At 42.9% G+C, this 27,958-nt stretch overlaps 1 protein-coding gene across 1 annotated transcript; it reads left to right on the top strand.

The window, feature by feature from the left end:
* Positions 1 to 41: 41 nt before the first annotated feature.
* Positions 42 to 27,307, top strand: OGFOD1 (2-oxoglutarate and iron dependent oxygenase domain containing 1). The gene is made up of 13 exons (XM_045988003.1): positions 42 to 260; positions 2,188 to 2,333; positions 6,581 to 6,627; positions 10,385 to 10,485; positions 14,470 to 14,586; positions 15,115 to 15,206; positions 15,413 to 15,541; positions 15,822 to 15,935; positions 18,008 to 18,087; positions 18,378 to 18,691; positions 23,494 to 23,616; positions 24,090 to 24,148; positions 24,656 to 27,307. The coding sequence occupies exons 1-13, from the start codon at positions 107 to 109 to the stop codon at positions 24,815 to 24,817; spliced, it is 1,638 nt and encodes a 545-aa protein (XP_045843959.1). The 5' UTR covers positions 42 to 106; the 3' UTR covers positions 24,818 to 27,307.
* Positions 27,308 to 27,958: the final 651 nt, after the last annotated feature.

Below are 27,958 nucleotides of genomic sequence, written 5' to 3'. Positions count from 1 at the left end.
TTGGTCGGCGCTGGGGAACACGGGAATGAGGCATTTTGGGAATTGTAGTCAGCCTAGGAGAGTAGCTGCTTAATCAGTGTGGCGTGGGTCTGTAGCTTAAGAGAAGATGAATGGGAAACGACCAGCTGAGCCTGTACCCGGCCGGACCGGGAAAAAGGGAAAGAAGGAGGTGATAGCGGAGTTTTCGGACGCTGTCACGCAAGAAACCTTGAAGAAGCAGGTGTCTGAGGCCTGGAGCTGCAGGACGCCGTTCCGTCACGGTAACCGGGTGCTGTGAGGGGGGAGCAGGGTCTGGCTGGGGGCCTCTGAAAGTCCTGCCACTCAAGCCGAGTCCCCGGCAGCGGGGCCACAAGGGAAGAGGCCCTTGGAGACTTTGGCCACCTCAGACTCTCCTGCTGCCTTCTATTATTCCAAGTTCGTCTTGGATTTAGAAATCTGAGAAGAGGAAGAAACGTAGGCCCCAGAGTTGGGAAGCAGAGGGGCATGCAAGTTTGTAGTTCCTCCGAGGGCAGTGACAGGCTCTCCCAAAATCGTGTAGCCAGAGCATGTATTTTGAGCTGCCAGATAGCTGGCACCCGAGCTTACTCGTTTTTACACACCCATAGGTCGATTACGTGACCTGTGGGAAGTAAACGAGTGTTGAGCAAGGGAAGGAACCCACCTTAAACGATTCCTGCCTCAGCTTCAGATATCGCTTTAGAGGATGAGAATTCCGCTTCGTTCATCATGCTTTTCCCCCCTAGAGTTTTCCATGATTTTGGTTTCAGTTAAGTGCTTTGAAGGGGTGAGTCCTGGGTGTCTGGATGTACATAGAAAGTGATCGCTTAGTGTGGAAAGGGCAAGCTCTGTACCTGCAGGGACTTGTCAGTATCCTCAGCTGTAGGATGGAAAGAGTGATAATGTCTACTACAGGGTTGCCGAGGAGATGAAGTGATATCACGTATGTAACACCACTGTGTTTGGCACGGGCTCTATGGTGGTGATGGTGGTGGTGACTATTAATATTAGGGGGTTACCTAATCTTCAGAGTATCAGAGGCAGTAGCTGAAATTTTGAGACAGAAATCAAGGCATTGAAGAGTTATGCTTGAACTGATTTAAAAAGAAAGTGTACGTTGGGGGCGCCAGGGCGGCTCAGTGGGTTAAAGCCTCTCGCTTCGGCTCCGGTCATGATCCCAGGGTCCTGGGATTGAGCCCCACATCCGGCTCTCTGCTCAGCGGGAAGCCTGCTTCCTCCTCTCTCTGCCTGCCTCTCTGCCTACTTGTGATCTCTGTCTGTCAAATAAATAAATAATCTTGGGGGGGGGGAAGATTTATTAAAAAAAAAAAGAAAGAAAGAAAGAAAGAAAGTGTGAGTTGTAACTTCCTCCAACAGTAACTTGGGGAAAGAAAAGGCAGGATTGAAAAAAAACTTGTCAGCCAGTATTGCTATTCTCATTTTTTTAGGGGTTGGGTCTCCGAGGGAGAGGAGAGACAGATTTTTAAGCAGGCTTCTAGCCTAGTATGGAGCCCACTACAGGGCTCTATCTCACAACCCTGAGATCATGACCTGAGCCAAAATCAAGAGTTGGATGCCTAACCAACTGAGCCACCAAGGTGCCCCTCTATTCTCATTTTTAATTTGCTCCTCTCACTTTAAGTTGGGGGGAAATGAATAAAGAATCTAAAATATATTCAGTTCAGTAGCTAATCCCTGAACTAAAAAACAGACAAACAAACCAAAAAAAGCAGGAACCTTAACTTAGTGACACCACCTGTACTCCTAAGGACTAGTATTTTAAGCAGAATATATTTAAAAGTAATGTTGAATGGGTAAAAAAGGGGGGGGTAGAGCTTATAATTCTTTCCCCCATCTTTAGGTACTAGATTTCTGAAAATTTGTCACCATTCCCTTTTGTATTCCCTGTGCCATGCTATTTGGGTCAAAAATACAAAGCGGGGGGCACCTGGGTAGCTCAGTGGGTTAAGCTTCTGCCTTCAGCTCAGGTCATGGTTTCAGGATCCTGGGATCGAGCCCCGCATCGGGCTCTCTGCTCAGCGGGAAGCCTGCTTCCCCCTTTCTCTGCCTGCCCCTCTGCCTACTTGTAATCTCTCTCTCTCTGTCAAATAAATAAATAAAATCTTTAAAAAAAAAAAAAAAGAAATACAAAAGGGGAAAAAGCCATAAGTAATGTTTTCCTTCCAACAGAGGCCATTGTCATGGACATGGATCCCTTTCTTCACTGCGTGATCCCAAACTTCATCCAAAGCCAAAACTTCTTGGAAGGGCTTCAGAAGGAACTTTTGAACTTGGACTTCCATGAAAAGTATAACGATTTATATAAGTTCCAGCAGGTATTTATGTCCCTTTCACATTCACTCTTCCACCTCAGAAATGCATTATCTACAGAATCATTCATTACCTTGAGACTAAAGGCTTTAGATTGGGTTTGCTTTGGAAGGTTCTTGCCTTGACATTGCTAAAAGCATTCATTCTTTCATATAAGCTTACTGGATATTTACAGTGTGTTAGGGGCTATAATTATTGCATGGGAGACTGACAGAAGGCTGTCAGTTCCTGCCAGTTCCTGCCCTGTAAGGCTTCTAAATTTAAACTAAGAGATGTGCTAGTGATGGGGACAGATAGTCAGGAAATACAGTAAGCCAATAACTTAAGCACATTATAAACAAAGGGGATTAAGTACATTTTGGGGATTGGTATGCTGAAGAGAGTTGTATGTTAGAAAATAATACCCATTTACATTTTTGAGTTCATGCCTTTAGGTAGCTTTATATACTGTAGTACACTGTGCATCGCAATCTGACTATGGGAATTGAGATCTGTTCTTTTTTTGGTGGACAGTTTAATTTGGCAGGAAAGACCATATCAAAATCAAGGCCAGTTTTTCTACTCTCAGAAGACAGGGCTCAGTCTAGTTGTAGAAATATAGGTCATTGGCTTCCCCAGTTTGAGGGTAATATATTTTTAGTACATGGTATACATCACGCTTGGAAATCCTTCATAAAATCTCAAGGATATCAGCCCTTAAAAAACCACAGAATAAAATAAAAATGAAAAAGATGAGGATTATTTTGTTTTCTTTGCATTTCTTTCTAAAGAGAAACCGTTTGGTTTCTCTTTATCTGGGATAAGGGATGATTTCCCTTTCGTGCCTTTATTCTTTTGCACTAGAGCTGATTATGTCCTCCCATCCATTGATCTTTGGGCTTTAACACATATAATTGAATTAACCAATTTAAATACACACATGATATGACTCTTACTAGGTCAGGAAATCTGATGAAAGTTAAACTTTTATCCTGGTAAAGTTATATACATTAAAAGCCACAACTATCTGCCTTTGTAATTATATCAACTTCAATAAGATGAGGTTATCTTTGTTGATTTAGGGCTGTATATGTCTCTGATTACTAAAACAGAGAAACCAACCTGGTTTTTACTTGATGAAGTCTGGTAGATGAAAATACTTCTAACTGATATCAGTGAGTGGCAAAATAATAAAAAGGGACCTGGATAATGAGGGGGGAAAAAGATTACTTTAGATCATATGGATATTTGGTAAAATTCTACTTTGCTGTTGGGACTGAACTTCTTCATCCTAAAACAGTAGATATAAAACCCATTTTTAGTCTCCTATCCCTTCAAACTTTGCTTATATCTGCTGTTCTTTGCTTGTGTTATGAATTGCCTTAATAATGGGGTCTATGACATCTTACAACCTCAGGGCACCTGGGTGGCTCAGTGGGTTAAGCCTCTGCCTTCGGCTCAGGTCATGATCTCAGGGTCCTGGGGTCGAGCCCCACATCGGGCTCTCTGCTCAGTGGGGAGCTTGCTTCCCCCTCTATCTCTGTCTGCCTCTCTGCCTACTTGTAATCTCTCTCTCTGTGTCAAATAAATAAATAAAATCTTTAAAAATAATAATAATAATAATGGGGTCTATGACATCTTACAGCCTTCCCAAGCAAGTGTATCAGTAAGAGTTTCCTGATATCTGGATATTTTAAAGCAAAAGCAAGTGTTATTGAGTGCATGCTTTATGCCATGCTAAGTACTGATAACAGTCCTATGAAGGAAGTACCTTACTACTGCTGTTGTACAGATGAGGGAAATACATTGGTTTTTTCCTTGTCTTCTGGATCACTCCTTGTGACATTAAAAGAAAGCTCTTCCTAAGAAAAAAATGCTTTTGACCTGACTTTGCCCTTCACCTCATTCCTCTGCTCTTCTTGACAGTAGAATTCCATATAAGTTGTCTGTGCTTTCTCAAATACTACTCCCATTCTCTGTTAAGCCCACTTTGCATCAGGCTTTTACCTACTACTCTACTGAAACTACACTTGTCCAGGTCACTCACAACTTCCACATTAGTAAATACAGGATTCTTTTCACTTGACCTTCCAGCTGCATTTGAGCTACTATGTTACTCCTTTCTCCCCGAGACATTTTCTTTACTTTCAGTATACCGTGTTCTCTTGGTCTTCTTTCTATCTGGTAAGCATTTGGTTTCCTCTTATAAGTCTTCCTTTTGTGCCTGACTTCTTTTTTTTTTTTTAAGATTTTATTTATTTAACAGATCACAAGTAGGCAGAGAGGCAGGCAGAGAGAGAGGAGGAAGCAGGCTCTCCGCCGAGCAGAGAGCCCGATGTGGGGCTCGATCCCAGGACCCTGAGACCATGACCTGAGCCGAAGGCAGAGGCTTTAACCCACTGAGCCACCCAGGCGCCCCGTACCTGGCTTCTTAATGATGGAGTACTTTCGGGCTTTGCCCTTGGGCCACTTACAGGCAGATTTTCAGGGACTCCCGGAGCTTTGCCTCTATTCTTGGATATCTGTTAAGTCTCACACTTAAGCCCAAAAATAAACTCCTGTTCTTCTCCCCCTAAATCTTCTCCACCTGCAAAGTTACCCATCCAGTGAATGGCAACTCTATCTTTCTAAGTGGCCCAGGCTAAAAACTTTCTGTTCCTCTCTCACCTCATACCTAGTTTGTCAGGAAATTCTGCAGGTTCGCTCCACAAAACATGTCTGGAAAAAACTACTTCTTTGCACTTGCACTACCAACAACCAGTCCAAAGCATCTTATCCTCTCATCAGAATTATTCTATTAGTTTATTAGCCAGTCTCACTGCTTCCACTCTTGCCCACTTATACAATACAGTCATTGTGTTCTTTTCAAATGACAGTGGACCCAAGAGAATTGAAAATATGTACACATAAAAACAAGTAAACCAATGGCCATAGCAGATTATTCATAATTTCTAAAAAAGTGGAAAGAACCCAAATGTCTATCACCTGATGAATGGACAGATGAGTGTGGTCTAGCCACACAATGGAATATTACTCAGCCAGGAATAAGAATGGCAGAGCAATGCTTCTGTGACATGGAGGAGCCTTGGGAATGTATTAAGAGAAACTAGACACGCAAGGCCACGTGTTGTAGGATTCCACTTATATGTAATGTCCCGACTAGGCAAATCCATATAGAGAGGCAGAAAGTAGATTAGCGGTTGCTAGGACCTTGGGGGAGAAGACTATGTGCAGCGACTCCCTAATGACTATAGGGTTTCCTTTTGGGGTGGGGATGATAAGTGTTCTGGAATCAGATGGTTGTGGTCCACACAACATCATGAGTATATTAAATCCACTGAATTAAACACTCAGATGGCTAAAATGGTAAATTTTATCTCAATTTTTAAAAATGGAAATGGAAATTTATTACTCCCTTGCTTAAAGCCTCCAAATGTTCTTCATTTCTCTGACAGAAAGCCAAAATACTTAGAAGAGCTCTAAGGCGTCCCATTGCCTCTTGGGCCTCACCTCCTACTGCTGTCCACCCCCCCACTCTCTATGCCCCAGCCACAATCTCCTTGGATTACTTCATGCTCAGGACCTTGAATCCTCTTTTTCTTTTTAATTAATTAATTTATTTTTAGAGAGAGAGTGCTGGGGGGTGGGAGGAGCAGAGGGAGAGGAAGAGAGAATCTCAAGTAGCTTCCGTGCTGAGCAGGGAACCTGATGTGGGGCTTGATCTCACAACCCTGAGATCACAACCCGACTGAAATCAAGAGTCGGACACTTAACTGACTGAGCCACCTGGGCGCTCCAGGACCTTGAATCCTTTTTGCCTAGATATTCCCTTGGCATGTTTCCTAACCTTCTTCAGGGCTTGGCTTCACTCAGCGAAATCTAGCCTGGTCACCATGTTTGTGCTTGCAGACCCTTTCCCAAACTTCAGCACACCTAGTCCCTCATATCCTGCTGTTTTTTCCTGTGCCTTTGTCACCTTCTTTCTTACCAACCTTCAGCTTTTTATGTTTATTGTCTCCCTCAAAAAGAACATAAACACTTCTGTCGATGACTATTTAAGTATTTGCATGAATAAGGTCCAGAGGGATTAAGTAACTTGCCCGGGTCACGGAGATGCCACACGGAGGGGCCATAGGTCAAACCCAGGCAGCTTGTGGGTGTCCAGGCTCTTTACCACAATCCTCTACTACTAGGATACGCACTGAACTGCTTTCCTGTGTGTTTCTAATATATAAAGGAAATACCTTTTTTTTTTACTTTTTCTATGATCAAGTCTGATGATTTGAAGAAGAGAAGGGAGCCTCACATCTGTGCTTTAAGGTAAACAACTAATCATATTTCTTGGTTGTGGAAAATGTTACATCACGTAACGTTAGGTCATTATGCCATTTTGTAGAGGAGAAAACAGACTGAGAAATTACATAACTTTTTCAAGGCTTCCTAGATGAAAACCAAGGGACCTAAGCTACAAACTCAAGTCAATCTGATTCCAGCGCCCACCTTCTCAGTGATGAAATGCTCAGCTTTGTCAGCAATCAAGGAAACACTGCTGAATCCGTTTTTTACATGTTAGGTTGGCATATATTCAAAACAAAACCCCCCAGTGCTGACAGAAGTATAGATCCCTTTCTTAGGTGATGGTTTTGAAAATATGTATCAAAACTCTTCAAATTATGCTTACCTTTTTATTTTTATTTTTTTTTTAAAGATTTTATTTATTTATTTGACAGAGAGAGATCACAAGTAGACAGAGAGGCAGGCAGAGAGAGAGAGGGAAGCAGGCTCGCTGCTGAGCAGAGAGCCCGATATGGGACTCGATCCCAGGACCCTGAGATCATGACCTGAGCCGAAGGCAGCGGCTTAACCCACTGAGCCACCCAGGCGCCCTATGCTTACCTTTTTATAGTGTCATTCCACTTATAAGAATTTACCCTGAGGGCGCCTGGGTGGCTCAGTGAGTTAAGCTGCTGCCTTCGGCTCAGGTCATGATCTCTGGGTCCTGGGATCGAGCCCCACATTGGGCTCTCTGCTCAGCAGGGAGCTTGCTTCCCTCTCTCTCTCTGCCTGCCTCTCTGTTCACCTGTGATCTCTCTCTGTCAAATAAATAAAATCTTTAAAAAAAAAAGAAAAAAGAATTTACCCTGAGAAAATAATTAAAGATGTGCTCAAAAAATTCCACGCAAGATTGCATGTCGTAATGTTTAGAATAGTAAAAAAAAAAAATTTTTTTTTTTAATTTTTTTTTTTTTTTTTTTTTTTGTCAGAGAGAGATCACAAGTAGGCAGAAAGGCAGGCAGAGAGAGAGAGGGGGAAGCAGGCTCCTTGCTGAGCAGAGAGCCCGATATGGGACTTGATCCCAAGACCCTGAGATCATGACCTGGGCCGAAGGCAGCGGCTTAACCCACTGAGCCACCCAGGCGCCCCAAAAAAAAAAAATTTTAAAGATTTATTCGTTTTAAAGAAAGAGAGTGCACGCTCTAATGCTAGTTGGGAGAGGGAGAGAGAGGTGAGAGGGAAAAAGAATCTTCCAAGTAGACTCCCTACTGAGTGTGGAGCCTGATGCAGGGCTTGATCTATCCCATGACCCTGAGATCATGACCTGAGCGGAAATCAAGAGGCGGACACAACCCAGTGAGCCACCCAGGTGCCCCAAAATAATGAAAAATTATATACAAATTAAATGGCCACTCACTGAGATTTATATAGGTAATGATATAAGCATGAGCAGAAAACTCTACAACCATTGAATATGACATGTGTGAATTTTAATACATGAGAATGGTTAAGTTAAACCCGATTTCACCAATTCTAAGATACATTTTCTTTTTTCACATTTTAGCACTGCTGAGATCCAGTGTCTCACAAATTACTGTTGTGTCCTATTTTAATTGGCAACATTTTTTTAAGTGATAGCAAAATAATGATTCTTCTTACCGAGAAGGCATATTAGAGTTTTTGCAGTACACTTGTCAAGAGGAAAGATGGGACGACTTTGGTAGCTTAGTTGGTTAAGTGTCTGCCTTTGGCTCAGGTTGTGATCCCAAGGAGCTGGGACTGAGCCCCACGTCAGGGTCTCTGCTCAGCAGACAGCCTGCTTCTCCCTCTCCCTCTGCCTGCCACTTCTCCTGCTTGTGCCCTCTCTCTCTCTCTCTCTCTGTGTCAAGTAAATAAAACCCTAAAAAAAAAAAAAAAAAAGACACTAAAACTGCACGCACAATGTGAATGATTTTTTTTTAAGATTTTTTTTATTTATTTGACAGGCAGAGACACAACGAGAGAGGGAACACAAGTAGGGGTAGTGGGAAAGAGAGAAGCAGGCTTCCCACTGAGCAAGGAGCCCGTTGCAGGGCTCGATCCCAGGCTCGATTCCAGGACCCTGGGATCATGACTTGAGCCAAAGGCGAACACTTAATGACTGAGCCACCCAGACGCCCCAATGGGAATGATTTTTTAAAAAGAGATATATTTGGCTATCTGTGTACAAAAGAAAAGACAGAAGAATGGAATGTTTAAATCTGGCTTGTAGGATTTCAGGGTTTTTTTTTAACAGTTTCTTTTTACTTATAGAGGGTTTCCCCCACACCCTGGTTTTACCAGAAGAAGCACAATGTTACTTTGTAATAACTGTTTTTCATTTATACAGAAGTCATTTTTTTTTTTTCTCATTCTCTTTCATCCTCTGGGACATTTTGATACATGATGGCAGCCAGCACGAACTGTTATTTCTTCCCAATTCTGAAGTGTTGCTCGTGTGTGAACTGCATCTCTAATATTTATATTTATTTTGACCTTTTGTTGTTGTTCCAAAGAGAGATGATTGCACTAGAAGGCATCATCTCCTTAGTTCACAGCATGCCTCTGGTAAGCATTTCCTGTAGGACTGAGGTTCCTTTCCCACAGGAATGGATCCTGTGACCCACAGGATCACAGCCGGCTGGAGTGAGAGACGGGATTCCTTGGAAGAGAAAAGTGATGTTTATACTTCCCAGTTGGGCTCTGTGATTTCTCCCAAATTCAATTAACAAATGAGAATAATGACAGAAAATAATCCTGTCCTTGTGACACTTTCATAGAGTGACTAAAGGAGGAGCTTTTTATGGAGTACATTTGAGGAAGCCAATGTTACCAGTAAAAGAGGGATTTAAGGCTTCGATAATAGTTGCTTAAAGCATCAAGACTTTGCAGAAATGTTCGCTGCCCACGTCTCAAGCCTGGTTCAGCATTTTGCTCTGCTGGCGCAATCGATATAGTCTGTGACTCTGTTTTTGAAGTTACATGGCATTTCCCATTGGCCCAACCTTGCACAGTATTTTATAGAACTTTTTGGTTTGGTAATGTATAGAGTAGAAAAGAGACTTGGTATTAAAATCTTAGGAGATCAGCCTGGAGACTTGACATTTAATTATGAACAGCACAGTTGCATTTTTAGTTGTGTACATCTGGACTAAGATGGTCCAAAAAATATTGTCTGTGTGTGCAACATATGAACTGACTTGAGTCCTTTCAAAATGTTCTCAACTCATCAAGATTCACATAATTTCAAAGTTGATTGGCTGAGTGAGTTATAAATGGGGTGAAAGAGATTTCTCTACAGAGAGCCCTGTTAGCTGGTGAATGGAAATGTTCGGCATCTCTTACTGGTACCGTGCTAGCATCAGAACTTCTATGAAAGGTTTTCTGATCCTCCACAGTTAGCAAGGTACCATCATTGCAACTTGAAGTTTGTAATCTGCAACAGTGTCGCCCAAGTGGTCATTAAACAGTGGGGTAGTATCGAGTGCCACAAAATGTGTCTAAAACTCTCAGAAAGGAACACCAGTGTGCTGAATTATGATGGAGGGCAGAGTACTACCGTGATGGGCCATGCTATCAACTTAAGAGGAAGAAAGTAAAATGGAATGGCAGAGCAAAACTATATTACAGTAGATGGCTTTGTATTTCTTTCTCTTTATTTCAGGTCCAAGTCCTAAACTGTGCAAGTTGAAAGTAAAGAAGCTACGACAGCATCCAGGAAAAAGTAGCTGTGGCCGAGATCCAAACACTGTAGCTAACAAGTTACCTTTGTTGACATTTCTAGGAAAGTTCTGTTTGAAGATTTCCGGGCTTGGCTTGCTGACATTTCCAAGATTGACCTGGAATCAACTATTGACATGTCCTGTGCTAAATATGAATTCTCTGGTAAGAAAGATAAAGGCCTTGATGTCTGGAGGACTTACAGGCTTTAGCTACATAATGTTGGTGAGACAGCATCAGTGTGCCAGAATCCTAGACTTGGACACGCCACCCCTCCATAGCATCAGGACCTTCTTTTTTTTTTTTGAAGATTTTATTTATTTATTTGACAGCGAGAGAGAGAACACAAGCAGGGAGAGTGGGAGAGGGAGAAGCAGTCCTCCCGCTGAGCAGGGAGCCTGATGTGGGGCTCTATCCCAGGATCCTAGGATCATGACCCAAGCCAAAGGCATACACTTAACAACTGAGCCACCCAGACACCCCACATTAGGACCTTCTTAATAGATTTGACCTGGCTCGAATACCAAAATGCCTATCTTATAAGGCAATAGTTCCCTTTGGTGAAAATATGATGAAAGCCGTTGACCAAATTTTCAGAAAAATACTGGCAAGGCGCACACCAGCCAACTTGGTATAGAGCATCAGGAAACTCAGAGGCGGTACAGTATAAACCTTGACAGGCCCCTGCACCTTCTCCTTGTCCCCCTTTCCCTTCAGAGGTTTCCATTGTCACCCGTTCCCTTTGTGAGCATAGAAATGTCTTTTTGAAAGCATGTTTTGCTTTTTCACCTGAAAGGGAAAGTGTTTTGATTTGTTTTACTAAGTAAAAAATTTTTTAAAAATTTTATTTATTTATTTGACAGGCAGAGATCACAAATAGGCAGAGAGGCAGGCAGAGAGAGAGAAGGGGGGAAACAGACTCCCTGCTAAGCAGAGAGCCCGATGCAGGGCTCAATCCCAGGACCCTGAGATCATGACCCAAGCTGAAGGCAGAGGCTTTAACTCACCCAGGCACCCTCTGTTTTACAAGTGGAATTTTGATGTGAATTTACTCTCATACAGTATAGAGTCTAATGGGAGAAGTATACATTGGTAACCACTTTTTGACGCTGAGTGATATACAGGACAAGTCCTGTCCTACATCCTTTTTTAAAAACTTTTTTCTTTCTAATTGAAAATCATTTCCAACTTACAGGAACGTGGCAAGGATTGTACAAATAGTTTTTTCCCATTTTACTTGAGAGTACGTTGCCAGCCTGCTCCAGGCCCATGTTCTTCAGTGATTCCTACAACAAGGACATTCTCCTAGATGATGGCAATAAACCATCAAAATCAGGAAATTAAGATCGATAGATTATTCCCATCTAATCCACAGGCTCCATTCAAGTTCCACTATTTGGTCCTTGATTGCAAAAGGATCCTCTCCAGGATTGCATAACTGTCGTGCCTGATTTGGTCTCCCTCAGTCTAGAACAGTTCTTCAGTCTTGCCTTGATTTTCATGATCTAAATGGTTCCAAAGGTTTGTAGATGACTCATTTTGTAAATCTGCCCTCAATTTGGATTTGTCTGATGCCTCCTCGTGATTAGATTCAAGCCTTGCGTTTTGGGTAGAAATGTTACAGAATCAATTATGTGGGATTTTTTTGCTGCATCTTATCAAGTGGTATATGGTTTCTACATGTCATAGACTAGTGATACTAACTTTGATTATTTAATTAAGGTGGTAACTGATGTCAGGTTTTCCTACTATAAACTTGTTCTTTTTCTTTCTGTAAGTGAATAAGAATTTTGTGGGGAGATACTTAAGGATTATATAAATATCCCATTTCTCCTCCAACTTTGATTTGCTTATTTTAGCACCCTCTGGCATTTCTTGCAAAATTATTACTGTGCAGGTTGCCAAACGGTGATTTTTTTTTAATAATAAAATCATTCCCTTTACTTTTATTGGTTGTCATTCTATAAAGGAAACCTTCCTCTCTTCCCATTTATTTCTTCATATATTTATTTACATCAATGTGGATTTATGAGTCACTATGTAATGGGCTATAATCAGTTGCTCTATCAAAGTGAGGCTCATCTTGTCCCTGATTTGATCAAGGGGAGCCCCTTTAAACTGATTTCTGTGTCCTTTTGATGTGTCCCCATCATTCATAATATATCTTACTTCCTAGCAGAACAAGATTTTCCGGGCTCGTCTTATGTGTCCCTTGCTCCAGACCCAGAGTTGACCCAGAGTTAGCCATTCTTCCAAAGAACCCTGATTCCTTTTAGAGACGAATGATGCTTAGAAATCAAGATTTGGACTCTTAAGTGTTTCTGCTGTTAGGCGTGTCGCCGCTCCCAGGCCTTTCAGTAGAGAAGAGGTAGCAAATACACAGATGTGCATATGCACACGTGCGTTTACGTGTGTGTGTGTGTCAGTGTCTAGAAATATGTCGGTGTCTAAGTAAATATCTACATACATAGGAAACTCAATTCACATTGACTCGTACAGTTGCAATTCAACACCATAGGATTATCCCAGATTTCTCCATTTCTGTATTTGTAATTTCCTTCCTCAGCAGTGAAAACCATGGCTTCTGTCACCTTCAGGATATTTCTTTATCGAAACAATCCCTCCATGTGTGAACGATCAGCGTTCACCATAGCAAACCCTCCTTCTCCTGCCCTCAGGGATGCCTCCCTTGCTCAGCCCCACCTAACAGATTTTAAAAGCTTTAGCTCAAGAAATTAACAGGAACTGCTACCAAGAGATCTACATACAATGATGTTCATTTGTTCACTGAAACATTTTGCTCAGTAGATGAGAAATGGAAACAACAAGTAGAAAATTAATTAAAGGAGATTAAGAGTCCTTTATGGTTTGTCTCCTTCCCATCCCCATGTTATTTCATTTATTCTTCTCCTATCCCCCTAACCCCCCATGTTGCATCTCCACGTCCTCATATCAGGGAGATCATATGATAGTTGTCTTTCTCCAATTGACTTATTTCACTAAGAATGATACTCTCTAGTTCGATCCATGTCGTCGCAAATGGCAAGATTTCATTTCTTTTGATGGCTGCATAGTATTCCATTGTGTATATATACCACATCTTCTTTATCCATTCATCTGTTGATGGACATCTAGGTTCTTTCCATAGTTGGGCTATTGTAGACATTGCTGCTATAAACATTCGGGTACACGTGGACATTGGGGAGGGTATGCGCTATGGTGAGTGCTTTGAAGTGTGTAAACCTGGTGATTCACAGACCTGTACCCCTGGGGATAAAAATACATTATATGTTTATAAAAAAAAGAAAGAAAGAAAGAAAGAAAAGAAAGGATGAATACCCAACTTTTGTTGCAACATGGATGGGACTGGAAGTGATTATGCTGAGTGAAATAAGTCAAGCAGAAACAGTCAAGTATCATATGGTTTCACTTATTTGTGGAGCATAACAAATGACATGGAGGACATTGGGAAATGGAGAGGAGAAGGAAGTTGAGGGAAATTGGAAGGGGAGGCGAACCATAAGAGACTATGGACTCTGAAAAGCAACCTGAGGGTTTTGAAGGGGCGGGGGTGGGAGGTAGGGGGAACCAGGTGGTGGGTAATAGGGAGGGCACGTATTGCATGGAGCACTGGGTGTGGTGCAAAAACAATGAATACTGTTATGCTGGAAAAAAATAATTAATTAATTAATATTAAAAAAAAGAAAATTAATTAAAGGAGAAAGAAAGTAATTCATAGTCCATATAGTAGCATAACTATAGGCCATTAAAACCATGACAGGTGTGTGTAGTGATAAGAACAGACACTGGGCAGGCAATAAAAAGACCACAAAACAACCACTATAGGACACCCATTTTTTTAAAAAGCAAACATATGTAGGAAAAATACTGGAAGAACATAAGCAAAAATACTGTTAGTGATTATCTCCAGAGTCTGTGCTTATGTGGGCTCTTTAGTACTTTTGGAGTTCTCTACCTTCCCAGTTTTATGTCTCCGATTATAAAATAGGAGAAATAAGTGTCATTTTACAGCTGGAGGAGCTCACATTGCAGGTGGATATCAGATGGATGATATTAAAATGCAGGATCAGAGTATCGGCTGCTCCTTGTTGGCTCAGGGACATTAAAGCATGTGTTGCACTATTGCAGATGCCCTACTCTGCCATGACGACGAGCTGGAAGGGCGCCGGATCGCCTTCATTCTTTACCTGGTTCCTCCCTGGGACAGGAGCTTGGGGGGCACCCTGGACCTGTACGATGTTGATGGTAAGACAAGGCATGCGCGTCAACACCAGTAGCTACTTCTGAGCTCTTAAGATACACTATGTGTCTTCCTCTGAGGGAGGGGAGTGGACACCAGCCCTGACAGCCGCCTCTCTACATTGGAGTCATTACTCCAGAGGTGGAGTCCATTATTAGCATGAGGACTAGTCAGACCCTACTCCTGAGTACTAACCTGGAAAGGGGGAACACATGGAAAGCTGCGTGGGGCCATCAGTCTGCCAGGGCCAGTCTGTCTGATAGGAAGTCAGTGTTTCCTAATGACTGACACCAGATGTTGACTCTCGAAAACTTTCCAAACTTATCCTAGCCCTCAGCGATAACAGATGGCATAGCACAAACGGTGGTCAGCTAGCAGAACTGAGTGAAACAGACGGAAGGGGGTGGCGTTCTGCGATCTGCAGGGTACATCTAGTTACTGTTAGAAATCTGAGAATTGTCAAAGTAAAACAAGGTGGCCTGAAAGTGGTTGTTGATAAGGAAACCACATTCGTGTTTTCTCTCCTGGTGCAGAACACTTTCAGCCAAAGCAGATCGTCAAGTCTCTTATCCCTTCATGGAACACACTGGTTTTCTTTGAAGTGTCTCCAGTATCCTTTCACCAGGTAACGATTATAAACCACAAATACACCGAGTACTAAGGCTCATGCTCTTTAGTTCCCTGTTATCAAAATGTGACCGCTTCCTGTTGGACTTCCGTGGCTAGGTTGTGTGCACATCTGGCCTGACGGATCCGGAAGTGAGCACATCCTGGCTGGCAATCGTCCCCCTCAGTGGGTATGTTCATGTGCTGCTGGCCTTGTCCTTTCAGGTGTCTGAAGTCCTATCTGAAGAAAAGTCGCGTTTGTCTATAAGTGGCTGGTTCCATGGTCCTTCACTCACCCGGCCTCCCAACTACTTTGAACCTCTCATACCTCGGAGCCCTCACATCCCACAAGATGTAAGGATAAATGCCTGTTGTCGGGATTCTTATCTTAGAAGCTTTACCATATGGTTTGTTTTCCTGGTAATGAAATTGGACTTTGAGTTTCTTTCGCTTTTCTTGGGTAAACTTTTGATAGTGTCTTTTTCTCAGGCAGAGTTTTCCATCACTTTTATGTGTAACAAGGAGAAGACTATAAAGTGAGGCTTTGCGTATATTTTACTAGCACAAAATGATGTAAGAACAAAAGCAATAGGAATTGTTAATTCATGTTTTGCATCTGCTGCTTCTTTGTAAGCATGAAATTTTGTATGATTGGATCAACCCTACTTATCTGGACATGGATTACCAAGTTCAAATTCAAGAAGAGTTTGAAGAAAGGTCTGAAATTCTCCTAAAGGAGTTCCTTAAGGTAAGCCAGCCGTTCTGACCAGTGTATCTTGGGGATATCAGTAGCAGGCCCCAGCAAAATCTTACTGTTATAACTTGTGCTTTTGTTTTTCTTGCTTCTTGGGTGGGTAAACAGGCCTCACTAAAGGAGTTTTTGTTTAGTTCCTGGTTAGAATGTTTATATCATCTTGTTGATAAAATATACAAGCGATGCTAGTAGCTAACATTGATATCAGTTGTGTGCTTAGTGGGTTAAGAGTCTCTTGGGTGGGGGCGCCTGGGTGGCTCAGTGGGTTAAAGCCTCTGCCTTCGGCTCAGGTCATGATCTCAGGGTCCTGGGATCGAGCCCCACATCGGGCTCTCTGCTCCGCAGGGAGCCTGCTTCCTCCTCTCTCTCTGCCTGCCTCTCTGCCTGGCTGTGATTTCTCTCTGTCAAATAAATAAAATATTAAAAAAAAAAAAAGTCTCTTGGGTGTTCCCCAGTTTTCTGGAATCTTAATAGTACACACACACACACACACACGCATGCATGCATGCTTTGACACTGAGAGGGAGTTGTATGTAGCTTCCTTCCTATTCATTTGGTGAATATGGTTTCCTGTCAGTTTACTATTGCTTTTAGTGAAAGATAGATTATTAACTGAGCAACACTTACTAATGAATGTTTGACAGTGATACCCAGAACATTTCAGTGGAGAGGGAACTCCATCAGGAATCAGAAGACTTGATGTTCATGTCCTGGCTCTGTGGTTTTACTAACCTGAGCAAATCACTGAATCCCCCAGAGCTTATAGCTCTTCATCAGTTAAACTGGGGTAAGACATGCCTTGTTCATCTTGAAGAGTTGTTGTGAGGGCCAAAGGAGATCATAGACACTGCTGCGGTGCCTCACAGTTGACTCTGGGTCCCATGGAAGCACAGCCCCAAGAGCTGTTCCTCCACGAGAAAAAAGGTTGAGACACCCCCACACACTACCTACCTCTCTCTCTCTCTCTCTCTCTCCCCCTCCCCATCTCCCTCCCTCTCAGAATTTTTTTTTTTTTTTTTTTTGGACAGAGAGAGCAAGCACAGCAGGGGGAGCAGCAAGAAGAGGGAGAAGCAGGCTCCCCGAACAGGGAGCCCAATGCAGGGCTCAATCCCAGGACCCTGGGATCATGACCTGAGCAGAAGGCAGATGCTTAACAACTGACCCACCCAGGTGTCCCTCCCTCTCAGAATTTTAAAGCTGACATTGGCATATTAAGGAGCTTGGGAAGTATTTATTATAGTAAATAAACTTGTTTGAACCTATTTTATTCAGCTTACCTAAACCAGGCTTTGGGATCCTCTTTCCTGTTTTATAGCTGATAGGACTGCTGTTTTTGGTTTTGTTTTGTTTTTAAGATTTTATTTATTTATTTGACACAGAGAGAGATCACAAGTAGGCAGAGAGAGGGGGAAGCAGGCTCCCCACCGAGCAGAGAGCCCGATGTGGGGCTCAATCCCAGAACCCTGAGATCATGACCCAAGCGGAAGGCAGAGGCTTAACTCACTGAGCTACCCAGGTGCCCCAAAGACTGCTGTTTTAAGAACACTCCTTGGGAATCCACATTGAACAAACACATAGAATGCCTCTTGTGGAGCAGATTTCAAGAGATTAATCAGCTTTTTGCTCTACACGTGGCTTTCTCTATTTAGAAAGCTGATTACATAAAGGTGAGGCCTACAGAGGGTTCTAGTGTGATGACATTGACTGTTAAGCAGTTTCATTGTTTTTCCTCACTTCTTATGAATTGAAGAGACTGTATTCTGACCTTCATTTTATAAATGCAGGAGTCTGAGAGGTTTAGTGATTTGACATGAGATACATAACCACTAAAGGAAATAGCCCAGATTGACACTCGGGTCTCTTGGCTAAAGCATACTTGGGATTTATCCAGTGGCTTTGTTCTGGCTGCACTGTAGCAGGCCTAGGGGACCATGGGCGAAAGGAGTGAACATCCTTTGGACCTTTTAGGAATTAGCCAACATGATTCTACAGAGCAGCCGCACCCACAAAGCCAGTGTGGGATCATAGAGACTCACTAACTGCTTCTTTCTTTGGTCATTTTCCAGCCTGAGAAATTTGCAGAGGTCTGCGAGGCTTTGGAGAAAGGAGACGTGAAATGGAGCAGCCGAGGTCCCCCTAACAAAAGGTAGAACTGAGACATTTACCTTTGTGTTCAGCATCTGCCTATTTGTCTGCAAGGTTCACTTCCAATAATAGGACATTTGCCAGCAATAGGACATTGGCCCTGGTGATGTTTCATTCCCAGGGACATCCAGTAGCAGGCCCTGGTAGAACCTCACTGTTCTAACAACCAGTGCTTTAGCAGGCTGTGCCAGGACTTAGGGAGCAGGGTACAAAACTAATGAGCAGCTTTTATTCCATGAGTAATTGTACGGGTGTGGCTTTGATGACCAGCTCGGCCTCCCTGCTTTCCAGGTTTTATGAGAAAGCCGAGGAGAGCAAGCTTCCTGACATTCTGAAGGACTGCATGGAATTATTCCGCTCCGAGGCTCTGTTCTTGCTGCTCTCCAACTTCACAGGCCTGAAACTTCATTTCCTGGCCCCTTCAGATGAAGATGAGGTGGAGAACCAAAAAGAGGGAGAAGGAGCCTCTGCCACTGATAACACTGAGGAAGGGACAAGCCATAGCTCCCCTGAGCCAGAGAACCATCAGACGGCCTTCCGCAACAACAGCCGGCAGAGCAAGGAACAGACAGACTCAGACTCGGAGGAAAGCGAAGCAAAGCAAGGTAAGCCATCGATCTGAGTCGTCCTTATTTACCGTGAAGCATTCACTTTTCCATCATCAATTCCTCCAGCAACTATTACTCAAGCATCTATGATCTGCGAGGCCTGTTTGGGGAGCTGGAGGATGGAACAAACAAGTTCTCTGCTCTCCCAGAGTTTATGTTCTAGTGGGAGAGGAGGGAGATTCAATGTGTACGCCAACCACAAGAAAACGTAAGATAATGAAAGGTGTTTGCCGAAAATTTGAATAAGGATGTGTGCTGAGGAATGACCAAGTGGCCTCTTAGGTGACCGGGCAACCGGAGAAACCAGTCTCGGGAGCTGCCATCCAAGCTCAGACCTGAATAACAAAAAGGATCTGTGGAAACAACATTCTAGGTAGGAGAAGCAGCTCAGACATTTTATTAGGCTAACAGAATACGAGCACTAGACAGAAATAGGACTGGCTTTGCCCCAAACTACTCTAAGACATAAAAACATCAAAGAGAGGAAGGTGAACACAGCTTATTTCTGCCAAAGACCAATAATAGCTTAAGAAAAACTTGCTTGAATTTGGGCAGATAGGTAGAAGGAAATTATTAAAAGTAGAGGAAGTCTAAGGGCGCCTGGCTGGCTCAGACGGAAGAGCGTGCGATTCTTGATCTCAGGGTCATGAATTGGAGCCCAACATTGGGTGTGGCGATTAGTCCAAAAAAAAAAAGAAAAAAAAGGCTTAAAAAAAAAAGTAGAGGAAGTCTTTATCTACAGACAAGATCAAACAGAGAAAAATGGGAAATTTAAGAGGTAAGGCTTCTGTGGGAATTTTGGCACCTGTAGGTGAGCAGCTACCAACTGAGCATATACGGTTTGGCAAGAAAATCTGCTGCCTGATTCCTCTCCTCAGTTGTACTCTCCCTGCTTCCACTCTGACTTCTGGAAAAGACCCCTGTTGCAGTTAGAAGAGCAAAGACAAGAGAGGTGGATGCCCACGGACACAGAGCCAGCAGTGTGACACGAGAACCACATAACACAGATTCTGTGGCCTCCCAGACTGGCTGACTGACCTGTCGCATTGGTCACCACGGATTTAGAACAACCAGAGCCAGGTGGCTTTTTCTGTGCTAGTCACTACACAGGATAGCCTTTCTTTAAGATAAGGTTAGCTTTCCTTGATAATTGATACTGGCATCTATACCTGGGCCCTAAAAGGAATCAGGTGAAGATCAGTGGGGCCTCACGGGCTTTTTAAAAAAGGATCTCGCCTGGGTGGCTCAGTGGGTTAAGCCTCTGCCTTCAGCTCAGGTCATGATCTCAGGGTCCTGGGATCGAGCCCCGTATCGGGCTCTCTGCTTGGCAGGGAGCCTGCTTCCTCCCCTCTCTGGCTGCTGCTCTGCCTACTTGTAATCTCTCTCTCTCTCTCTCTCTCAATCTGTAAAAAAGAAAAAAAAAATTAAAAAAAAAATAAAAATAAAAATAAAAAAGGATCTCTTGGGGTGCCTGGGTGGCTCATTTGGCTAAGCTCCTGCCTTTGGCTCAAGTCATGATCCCAGGGTCTTGGGATCGATCCCTGCATCAGGCTCCCTGCTCAGTAGGGAGCCTGCTTTTCCCTATCCCCCTGCTGTGCTCTCTGACTCTCTCTCAAATAAATAAATAAAGCCTTTTAAAAAAATAAAGAAAAAGTATCTATTTTTTTTTAAGATTTTATTTGTTTATTTGACAGAGAGAGATCACAAGTAGGCAGAGAGGCAGGCAGAGAGAGAGAGGGGGAAGCAGGCTCCCTGCCGATCAGAGAGCCCGATGCGGGACTCGATCCCAGGACCCTGAGATCATGACCTAAGCCAAAGGCAGAGGCTTAACCCACTGAGCCACCCAGGCACCCCAGAAAAAGTATCCATTAACCTCTATTCCTTTTTGGTTTCATTTTCATGGGAACTTGGAACTTGGAAAAAAATCTGTTTAGGCAGCCTAAGGATGCTTTATTCTATTACTGGGCCTCCACTGTATGCAAGGTCCTGGGCCAAAGCAGGTGGGAATACAGAGGTAAATGTAAAAAGTAACTGTAAAGTTCATCATCTTAAAGAAAATGGTGGGGACAAAGCCATAAATGAGCAGACTTTTCCTATTTTATTAAAGTTAAGCTGGCATAAACTCAAATGAGAGGTTTTATAACTTTAGGGTGTTAAATGTAACCCACATGATACTGACAAAGAACATAGCTTTAGGGTATACATAGAGGAAACTAAGAAAGGCATTTAAACATTTCAATACCAAAAATCAACTAAACACAAAAGACTGTAATGCAGGAAATGAGGGACAAAAAAAGCTACAAGGCATTTAGAAAACAAACAGCAAAATGACAGAATTAAACCCCTCTTTCCTAGTAATTACATTAAACATAAATGACAATCAAAAGACAGAGATTGGCAGAATAGACAGGAACATAGGATTCAACTATCTGCTGTCTACAAGAGACTCACTTGAGATCCAGAGATGCGAATAGATTGAAAATAAAAGGATGGAGGAAGATGTTCCATGCAAATGGTAACCAGAATAGAGCAGGAGTGACTCTACCAATGTCAAACAAAATAGACTTTGTATTTATTTATTTGTTTGTTTGTTTGTTTATTTTAAAGTAAAGCTCCACTCCCGACATGGGGCTCAAACTCATCATGGCCCTGAGATCAAGAGTTGCATGCTGTCCCACCTGAGCCAGCCAGGCATCCAAACAAAATAGACCTTAACTCAGGAAAGAAAAGACAAAGAAGAACATTCTATATTTTTAAAAGCTCAGTACAGCAGGAAGATACAACAATTTACAAATCTTCATGTACCTGATGACAGACTGAAAATATATGAAGCAAAAACTGACAAAATTGGAGGGAGAAATGGGATAGTTCTCCAGTCGCAGGTGGGAGAGGTCAGCTCCTAAGAGGACTTACCCCAATAAACCAGCTACACATAACAGACATAATACAGAGAATTGTACCCCCCAACAGCGACATATATATTCTCAAGTAAACATGGGACATTTTCCAGAAGAGACCATAAGTTAGGCCACAAATTTAGTCTCAGTAGATATTTTTTTTTAAGATTTTATTTATTTATTTGACAGAGATCACAAGTAGGCAGAGAGGCAGGCAGAGAGAGAGAGAGGAGGAAGCAGGCTCCCTGCTGAGCAGAGAGCCCGATGCGGGGCTGGATCCCAGGACCCTGAGATCATGACCTGAGCCGAAGGTAGAGACTGTAACCCCCTGAGCCAACCAGGCACCCCAGTCTCAGTAGATTTTAAAAAGATAGCTATCGGGCGCCTGGGTGGCTCAGTGGGTTAAAGCCTCTGCTTTCAGCTCAGGTCATGGTCCCAGGGTCCTGGGATCGAGCTCCGCATCGGGCTCTCTGCTCAGCAGGGAGCCTGCTTTCCTCTCTCTCTGCCTGCCTCTCTGCCTGCTTGTGATCTCTGTCTGTCAAATAAATAAAATATTTAAAAAATAATAAAAATAAAAATAAATGAAAAGATAGGTATCAGTAGAGTGTGTGACTCTTGATCTCTGATTTTAAGTTCAAGCCGCATGTTGGGTGTAGCAATCACTTAAAAATAAAATCTTTAGGGACACCTGGGTGGCTCAGTCAGTTCACTGGCTGCCTTCATCTCAGGTCATGATCCCAGAGTCCTGGGATCGAGTCCCGTATCCAGCTTCTTGCTCAGCGGGAAGCCCGCTTCTCTCTCTGCCTCTGCCTGGCACTCTGCCTGCTAGTGCACTTGCTCTCTCTCTCTCTCTCTCTCTCTCTCTCTCTGACAAATAAATAAAATTAAAAAAAAAAATCTTTAGGAAACTAAAAAAATAAATAAATAAAAATTAGATAGATAGATAGGTAGATAGATCATACAAAGTAGCTTCTCTAACCACAACAGGATGACATGAAAAAGAAGCGATCAAGCTTGATCTCCATGGAAAGACATGGAGGAACCTTAGGTACATGTTGCTAAGTGAAAGCAGCCGGTCTGAAAAGGCTACTTCCTGTATGATTCCAACTCTATGACATTCTGGAAAGGGCAGAACTAAGGAGAGAGTAAAATCAGTGGTTGGAAGAGATTAGAAGGGAGGGAGGGAGGGATGAATTAGGTGGAGCACGGGGGTTTTTTAGGGCATTAAAATCAATTCTGTATGATACGGTGATGACGGACACTCAGCATTATGCAGTGATCAAGACCCATAGAAGGTACAGCTCAAGGAGTGGACTCTAATATTAGTCAACTACAGACTTTAGTCAATAATAATGTATCAGTATTGGTTTGTCAGTTGTAACAAGTGAATCACACCAAGATAAAACATGAATAATAGGGGATGCCAGCAGGTGGCGAGGGGGAATCTATTTAAAATTATAAATTTATTCATGTTATAATTTTTATATTGGCAGCTAAGTGTATATTCCATCTAAAATTTCTTGTAAAGAAAGAAATAGAATGTCAAGTCCCCCTGCCCTCCCTCCCCCCAAACGGTACACAATACATTTCTGACAGTCACTGTCAGTAAGGCTGGTTTGGTGGAGCAGTAGGTCAGAGGGATTATGGGAATGGTTTCCCTTTAGTGCTGGATCATTCCTACTTATTGTTCCCTCGCAAAATAGCAGTTGTATCAAAGTTGTTTATTTTCTTAAGCAGGCTCCACACCCAGCACGGAACCCAACACAGGGCTTGAACTCATGACCCTGAGATTAACACCTGAACTGAGATCAAGAGTCAGACACTGAACTGACTGAGCCACCCAGGTGCCCCTGTATCCAAGTTATTTTAAGTATTTTCTGGCCTTCTGTTGTTTCTTCTTAGACTCAAGTGTTCCTACATGCCAGGGGGAACTGAGGCGTTGGAAGACCGGTCACTACACTTTGATCCATGACAACAGCAAGACGGAATTTGCCCTGGACTTACTTCTCTACTGTGGCTGTGAAGGTAAGAGGAGGGAAGGACAGCAGTGAACTGTTCCCTTGAGAGGGGCAGTTGCATGGTGACCCCCTCCAGCCGACCAATTCAGGAGTGAGGTGCCTTGGCCAGGATCACAGATGACAGAAGCTCCCTGTTGGAGGGGATCTTGGGGGTCATGAACTTCAGTCTCCCAAGCCAAAGGATTTATATCTGTGACTAAGGTATGGGGGGATGTAGACCAAACCATAATTTCCCTCCAAGTAACTCCCCAGATCTACCTCTTCTATGTAATTGTCCTTCCAGGCGCATTTTATATTCAGTTCTTAGTTTTCAGTTCTTAGTGCGGATTGAATGGAAATTCGGGCTCCTAAGTTTTAGAGTTGGTTACTACTGAGCTCCCAGACCCCTCAGCTGTAAGCAGCACGGGGTGAGCAATAGAGGCAGAGGATGCACTCTTGCAGTCAGAGCATTCTGAATGCTGTTTGTTTTCCCTTTGTAAGGCTGGGAGCCAGAATATGGTGGATTTACCTCCTACATTGCCAAAGGTGAAGATGAAGAGGTAAGTTGCTTCTGATAGCAAACTGCCTTTTTTAGTTCTTGAGGAAGCTTTCATTCTTCAGAGACCCAATTTTTATGACCTTTAGCCAATGTCTTTAGCTGGTAAATCCATGACGGTCTGCCTGGCAGTGGTTCTACTTTCTAGTAGGAAGTACTCAGCAAGGAATAAAGATGCCAAAGGATAATCAGGAAGCATTTCTCCTACCCTACTGAGAAATTCCGTGTAAGCTTAGAGTTACATGGTGCATTCCCATGTAATCTTTCAATATAGTAAGAAATAAATGCACTGGGTAAAAATCTTTCTGGGTATGATTTGGAATGGGGCTCGTTGGAAAATGCCTTCACAGCCAGAGGAATAGCTCCGCATAGCAAAGGACCTTTGAAAAGATCCCCTATCGCCAGTCTAAGTATGTGATGTAAAAACCATCTGTTCAGTGGTGAATCATTGAGGAAAAGAATTGAGAAGAAGTTCTGTGTTCTGATGTGTCATTGTTTTTGCTTATTTCAGCTGCTAACAGTGAATCCAGAAAACAACGCGTTGGCACTGGTCTACAGAGACAGAGAGACTCTGAAATTTGTCAAGCATATTAACCACCGAAGCCTCGAACAAAAGAAAGACTTCCCCGATAGAACCGGTTTCTGGGACTTTTCATTTGTTTATTATGAATGACAGGGCTGGGCAGAGCTAGAGGAAAGAGACCCTTCTTCAGGACTGGGAGGCGCACAGGAGCCACAAGGTGACCTGTGTGATGGTGTCCTTAAAATCTGTGGGTGGTCGGACTCATCATCACTGTCCTCAATCTAGACCTTGAGCTTGGAGCCAGGTACTCTTGATTAAAAAAAAGGCTTTGTCTTCTTTTTTTTTTTTTAACATTCATTTTCCTTTTCCATATGACCTTCCTTAGTGATTTTTTCTTTTTTGTGTGTGGTAAAATATACATGACATAAAGTGTACCATTTTAACCATTTTTAAATGTACACTTCAGTGACATTCAGTACGTTCACATGGTTGTGTGCCCGTCACCACCATCCACCTCCAGAACCTTTCCATCTTCCCATACTGAAGCTCTGTCCCCATGAAGAGTAGCACCCCCACCCCGCTCCCCCCGGCCCGACAGCCCCCATTCCACTTTCCGTCTGTCTATTGAAGTGGAACAATACAACATTCGTCCTCTTGTGACTGGCTTATTTCACCAAGCATAAAGTCTTCAAGATTCATCCATGTTTCCAGTGATTTTTTTTTTTTAATACTCAAAGCTGATTCTGCCCTTCCTAATCACACTGGTTTAGAACATTACGGAAACTTCTAGCCTCTTCTTGCTAGGCTCATGATACTTCTCCCACTACCTATGGCTTTGTTTCACTGACTCTCCTAGGACAGTGTAGACTTAGAGGACGGTGTTCCTGCCTTGGGAAACGCGGGCCTGGCTCAGAGCGAACGCCCCGCACCTCCCCAGAAGACCTCTGGTTGATAGAGGAGAGGGCTGCTTGTGCCCTGTGTAGTGGTTCCTGGAATCGGAGCTCCTGTAGAACTAAGTGATTCTGGCCTCCCGTGTGTCTTTCCTTTTCCTAAAAACTCTAGGATCAGCTATAAAATTTGCTGCCTTTTTTTCTTTAAAAGAACAAATGCTAAAGGCCCCACCAAAATGCCAAGAGGATGTGCACTTTGTTACACTCTTTTCCCCTGGACTGTCGTGGGCATGATGTGAGAAGTACCACCTGTACACGTGGGGGTGCCAAATGGGCATCGGGGTCACTGCATCTTTAGCTGAAAGATGCTATCCTCATTCCATTCTTGTCTTCTCATTTCCTCTCTTCTTTTTACATGTATTACTAGCAATTACCGTAGCTTTTATTAATCAAGAGAAAAAGCATTGGGCTTTTATCTTTGTTAATCTCATAACACTGAGTACTGACTCTATTCTAAAGTTGACCTTAAATGAAAGAATGTGTTTGACTTTCTTTTAGGTTGATGATTTCAAAATCTGTTTAATTTCACACCCCAATCAGTAAAAAATGTTTTAGCATTTATACCCATCATATGGATATCTATCTAGAAATTTTTCACATGTACTAATATTCAGTATTGTTACAAAACACTACTTTTTTCTGGGTGAGATGAGAAAGAAGCACCTAGAACTGGTTGTAATGGTGTCTCCCCACGCCCACACAGTACTGGCCCCGTGTACATGAATAGTATTTGAAGACCACAAAATTTTCACCATGATGTAATAACACTCACGGATTACAACTACTTTGTAATCAGTCACTTAACGTTTCAAAGCTTGCCTTTTCTTTTCAGTTGCTACAGACTGAAAGAGGGTCATCCCTACAATATGACTTTCATCCACTTGCTTTCCGATGTGTTTTCATGAACGGGACAGAGGGGTGAGGTTCTAGTGAACCCATCAGTGGTGTAACTGGAAGCAGAAGGCAGAGGAGAAAGTGCCAGGCAGGTGAAACTGTCACATGTACCAAGCTGGGAAAATAGAGACTCGCGGCTCTAGGTGATAAGCACAAGGCAAGCTCACTTTTCCTGTTCTGGAGCACTTAGTCTAAATCTTAGCATACTACACAAGCATTAAAATGTACTTATTAGTTTCTCCTAATCTCAATGTGTTTATGATCTGTCAACACGGCAGAACCTTCTATACACTATGGAAAAGGATGGCAGTGCCTAAAGGGAGAGCGAGTCCCTGAGAGCCAGACTGATGTTTCTGTCCATTACATCATCTACAGCAGCACTTGCTAGAGGATGGGGTAGCTCGCAGGTCACTTTCCTGCACTGAAGACACTCAGTGACTGAGAAGCTGTTTTTCCTAGTACTTCATTCTTCACCTGGATTTTTAGGGCTTAAGCCACTGTCACCAACTGTTTAGTGGCAAAAAGATGAATTAAAACATGGGCGTCTTTTACATACTTGTTTCAGATAGGAGCTATGATGTTCACCTGTGTGATATGTGGCATCTTCTCTCTTAATTCTTAACAGTGAACCTCCAATTCTTATAATTCCGTTTAGTAAAGGAAGATTTCCCCCCCCCAAAGAGAACAGCTTTGTGTTTTTTTCGGATTATATAAATAATACAGGTTCATTGTGAAGAATTAAAACATGGAAAAACACATCAGGCGCCTGGGTGGCTCAGTGGGTTAAGCCTCTGCCTTCGGCTCGGGTCATGATCTCGGGGTCCTGGGATTGAGTCCCGTGTTGGGCTCTCTGCTCGGCAGGGAGCCTGCTTCCTCCTTTCTCTCTCTCTCTCTGTCTGCCTCTCTGCCTACTTGTGATCTCTCTCTGTCAAATAAATAAAAATCTTAAAAAAAAAAAAAAACGTGGAAAAATACAAAGGCAAGGTCATCTGGAATCCCAGCATCCCGTGACAGCCACTGTGGTGCTCGGTAATGACCTGAGACAGAGAATGTGCCTTCCAGCGGCTGCTTCGCCACTTCCTACAGCTGCATAAGGCCGACCCCCCAGAACAAATCCCTTTTATAAGTGTTCATAATGATGGAAATTAGGAACATTTTCATAAAGCTATTTTGAGAGCATATTAGCATTTTTATTAAGAGGAGGAAAAATAAAATGTTTAAGGAAGAACTCTATTAAATAATTTAACTTCTGTCCCCCATTTTAAAGATGTGGAACATGAAGCCTAGGAAAGAGGCTGGCTTTGAATCTGGTTTTGAACCTGGCTTTTCTACTGCTCAGCAGCTGGCTCCAAAACCCCACTGAATGTGGTGGTTTCTTTCCCGCAGAATACCGAAGGGAACAAAATCCCTGCTTGGGCTACCTCTCCTAGACCAGTATTTCTTCGGC

This window comes from Meles meles, chromosome 19 (genome assembly GCF_922984935.1).
Source record: "Meles meles chromosome 19, mMelMel3.1 paternal haplotype, whole genome shotgun sequence".
Classification (NCBI taxonomy): domain Eukaryota; kingdom Metazoa; phylum Chordata; class Mammalia; order Carnivora; family Mustelidae; genus Meles; species Meles meles.
Note: the sequence above shows the minus strand (reverse complement) of the source record. Positions and strands in the feature narration are given on the sequence as shown.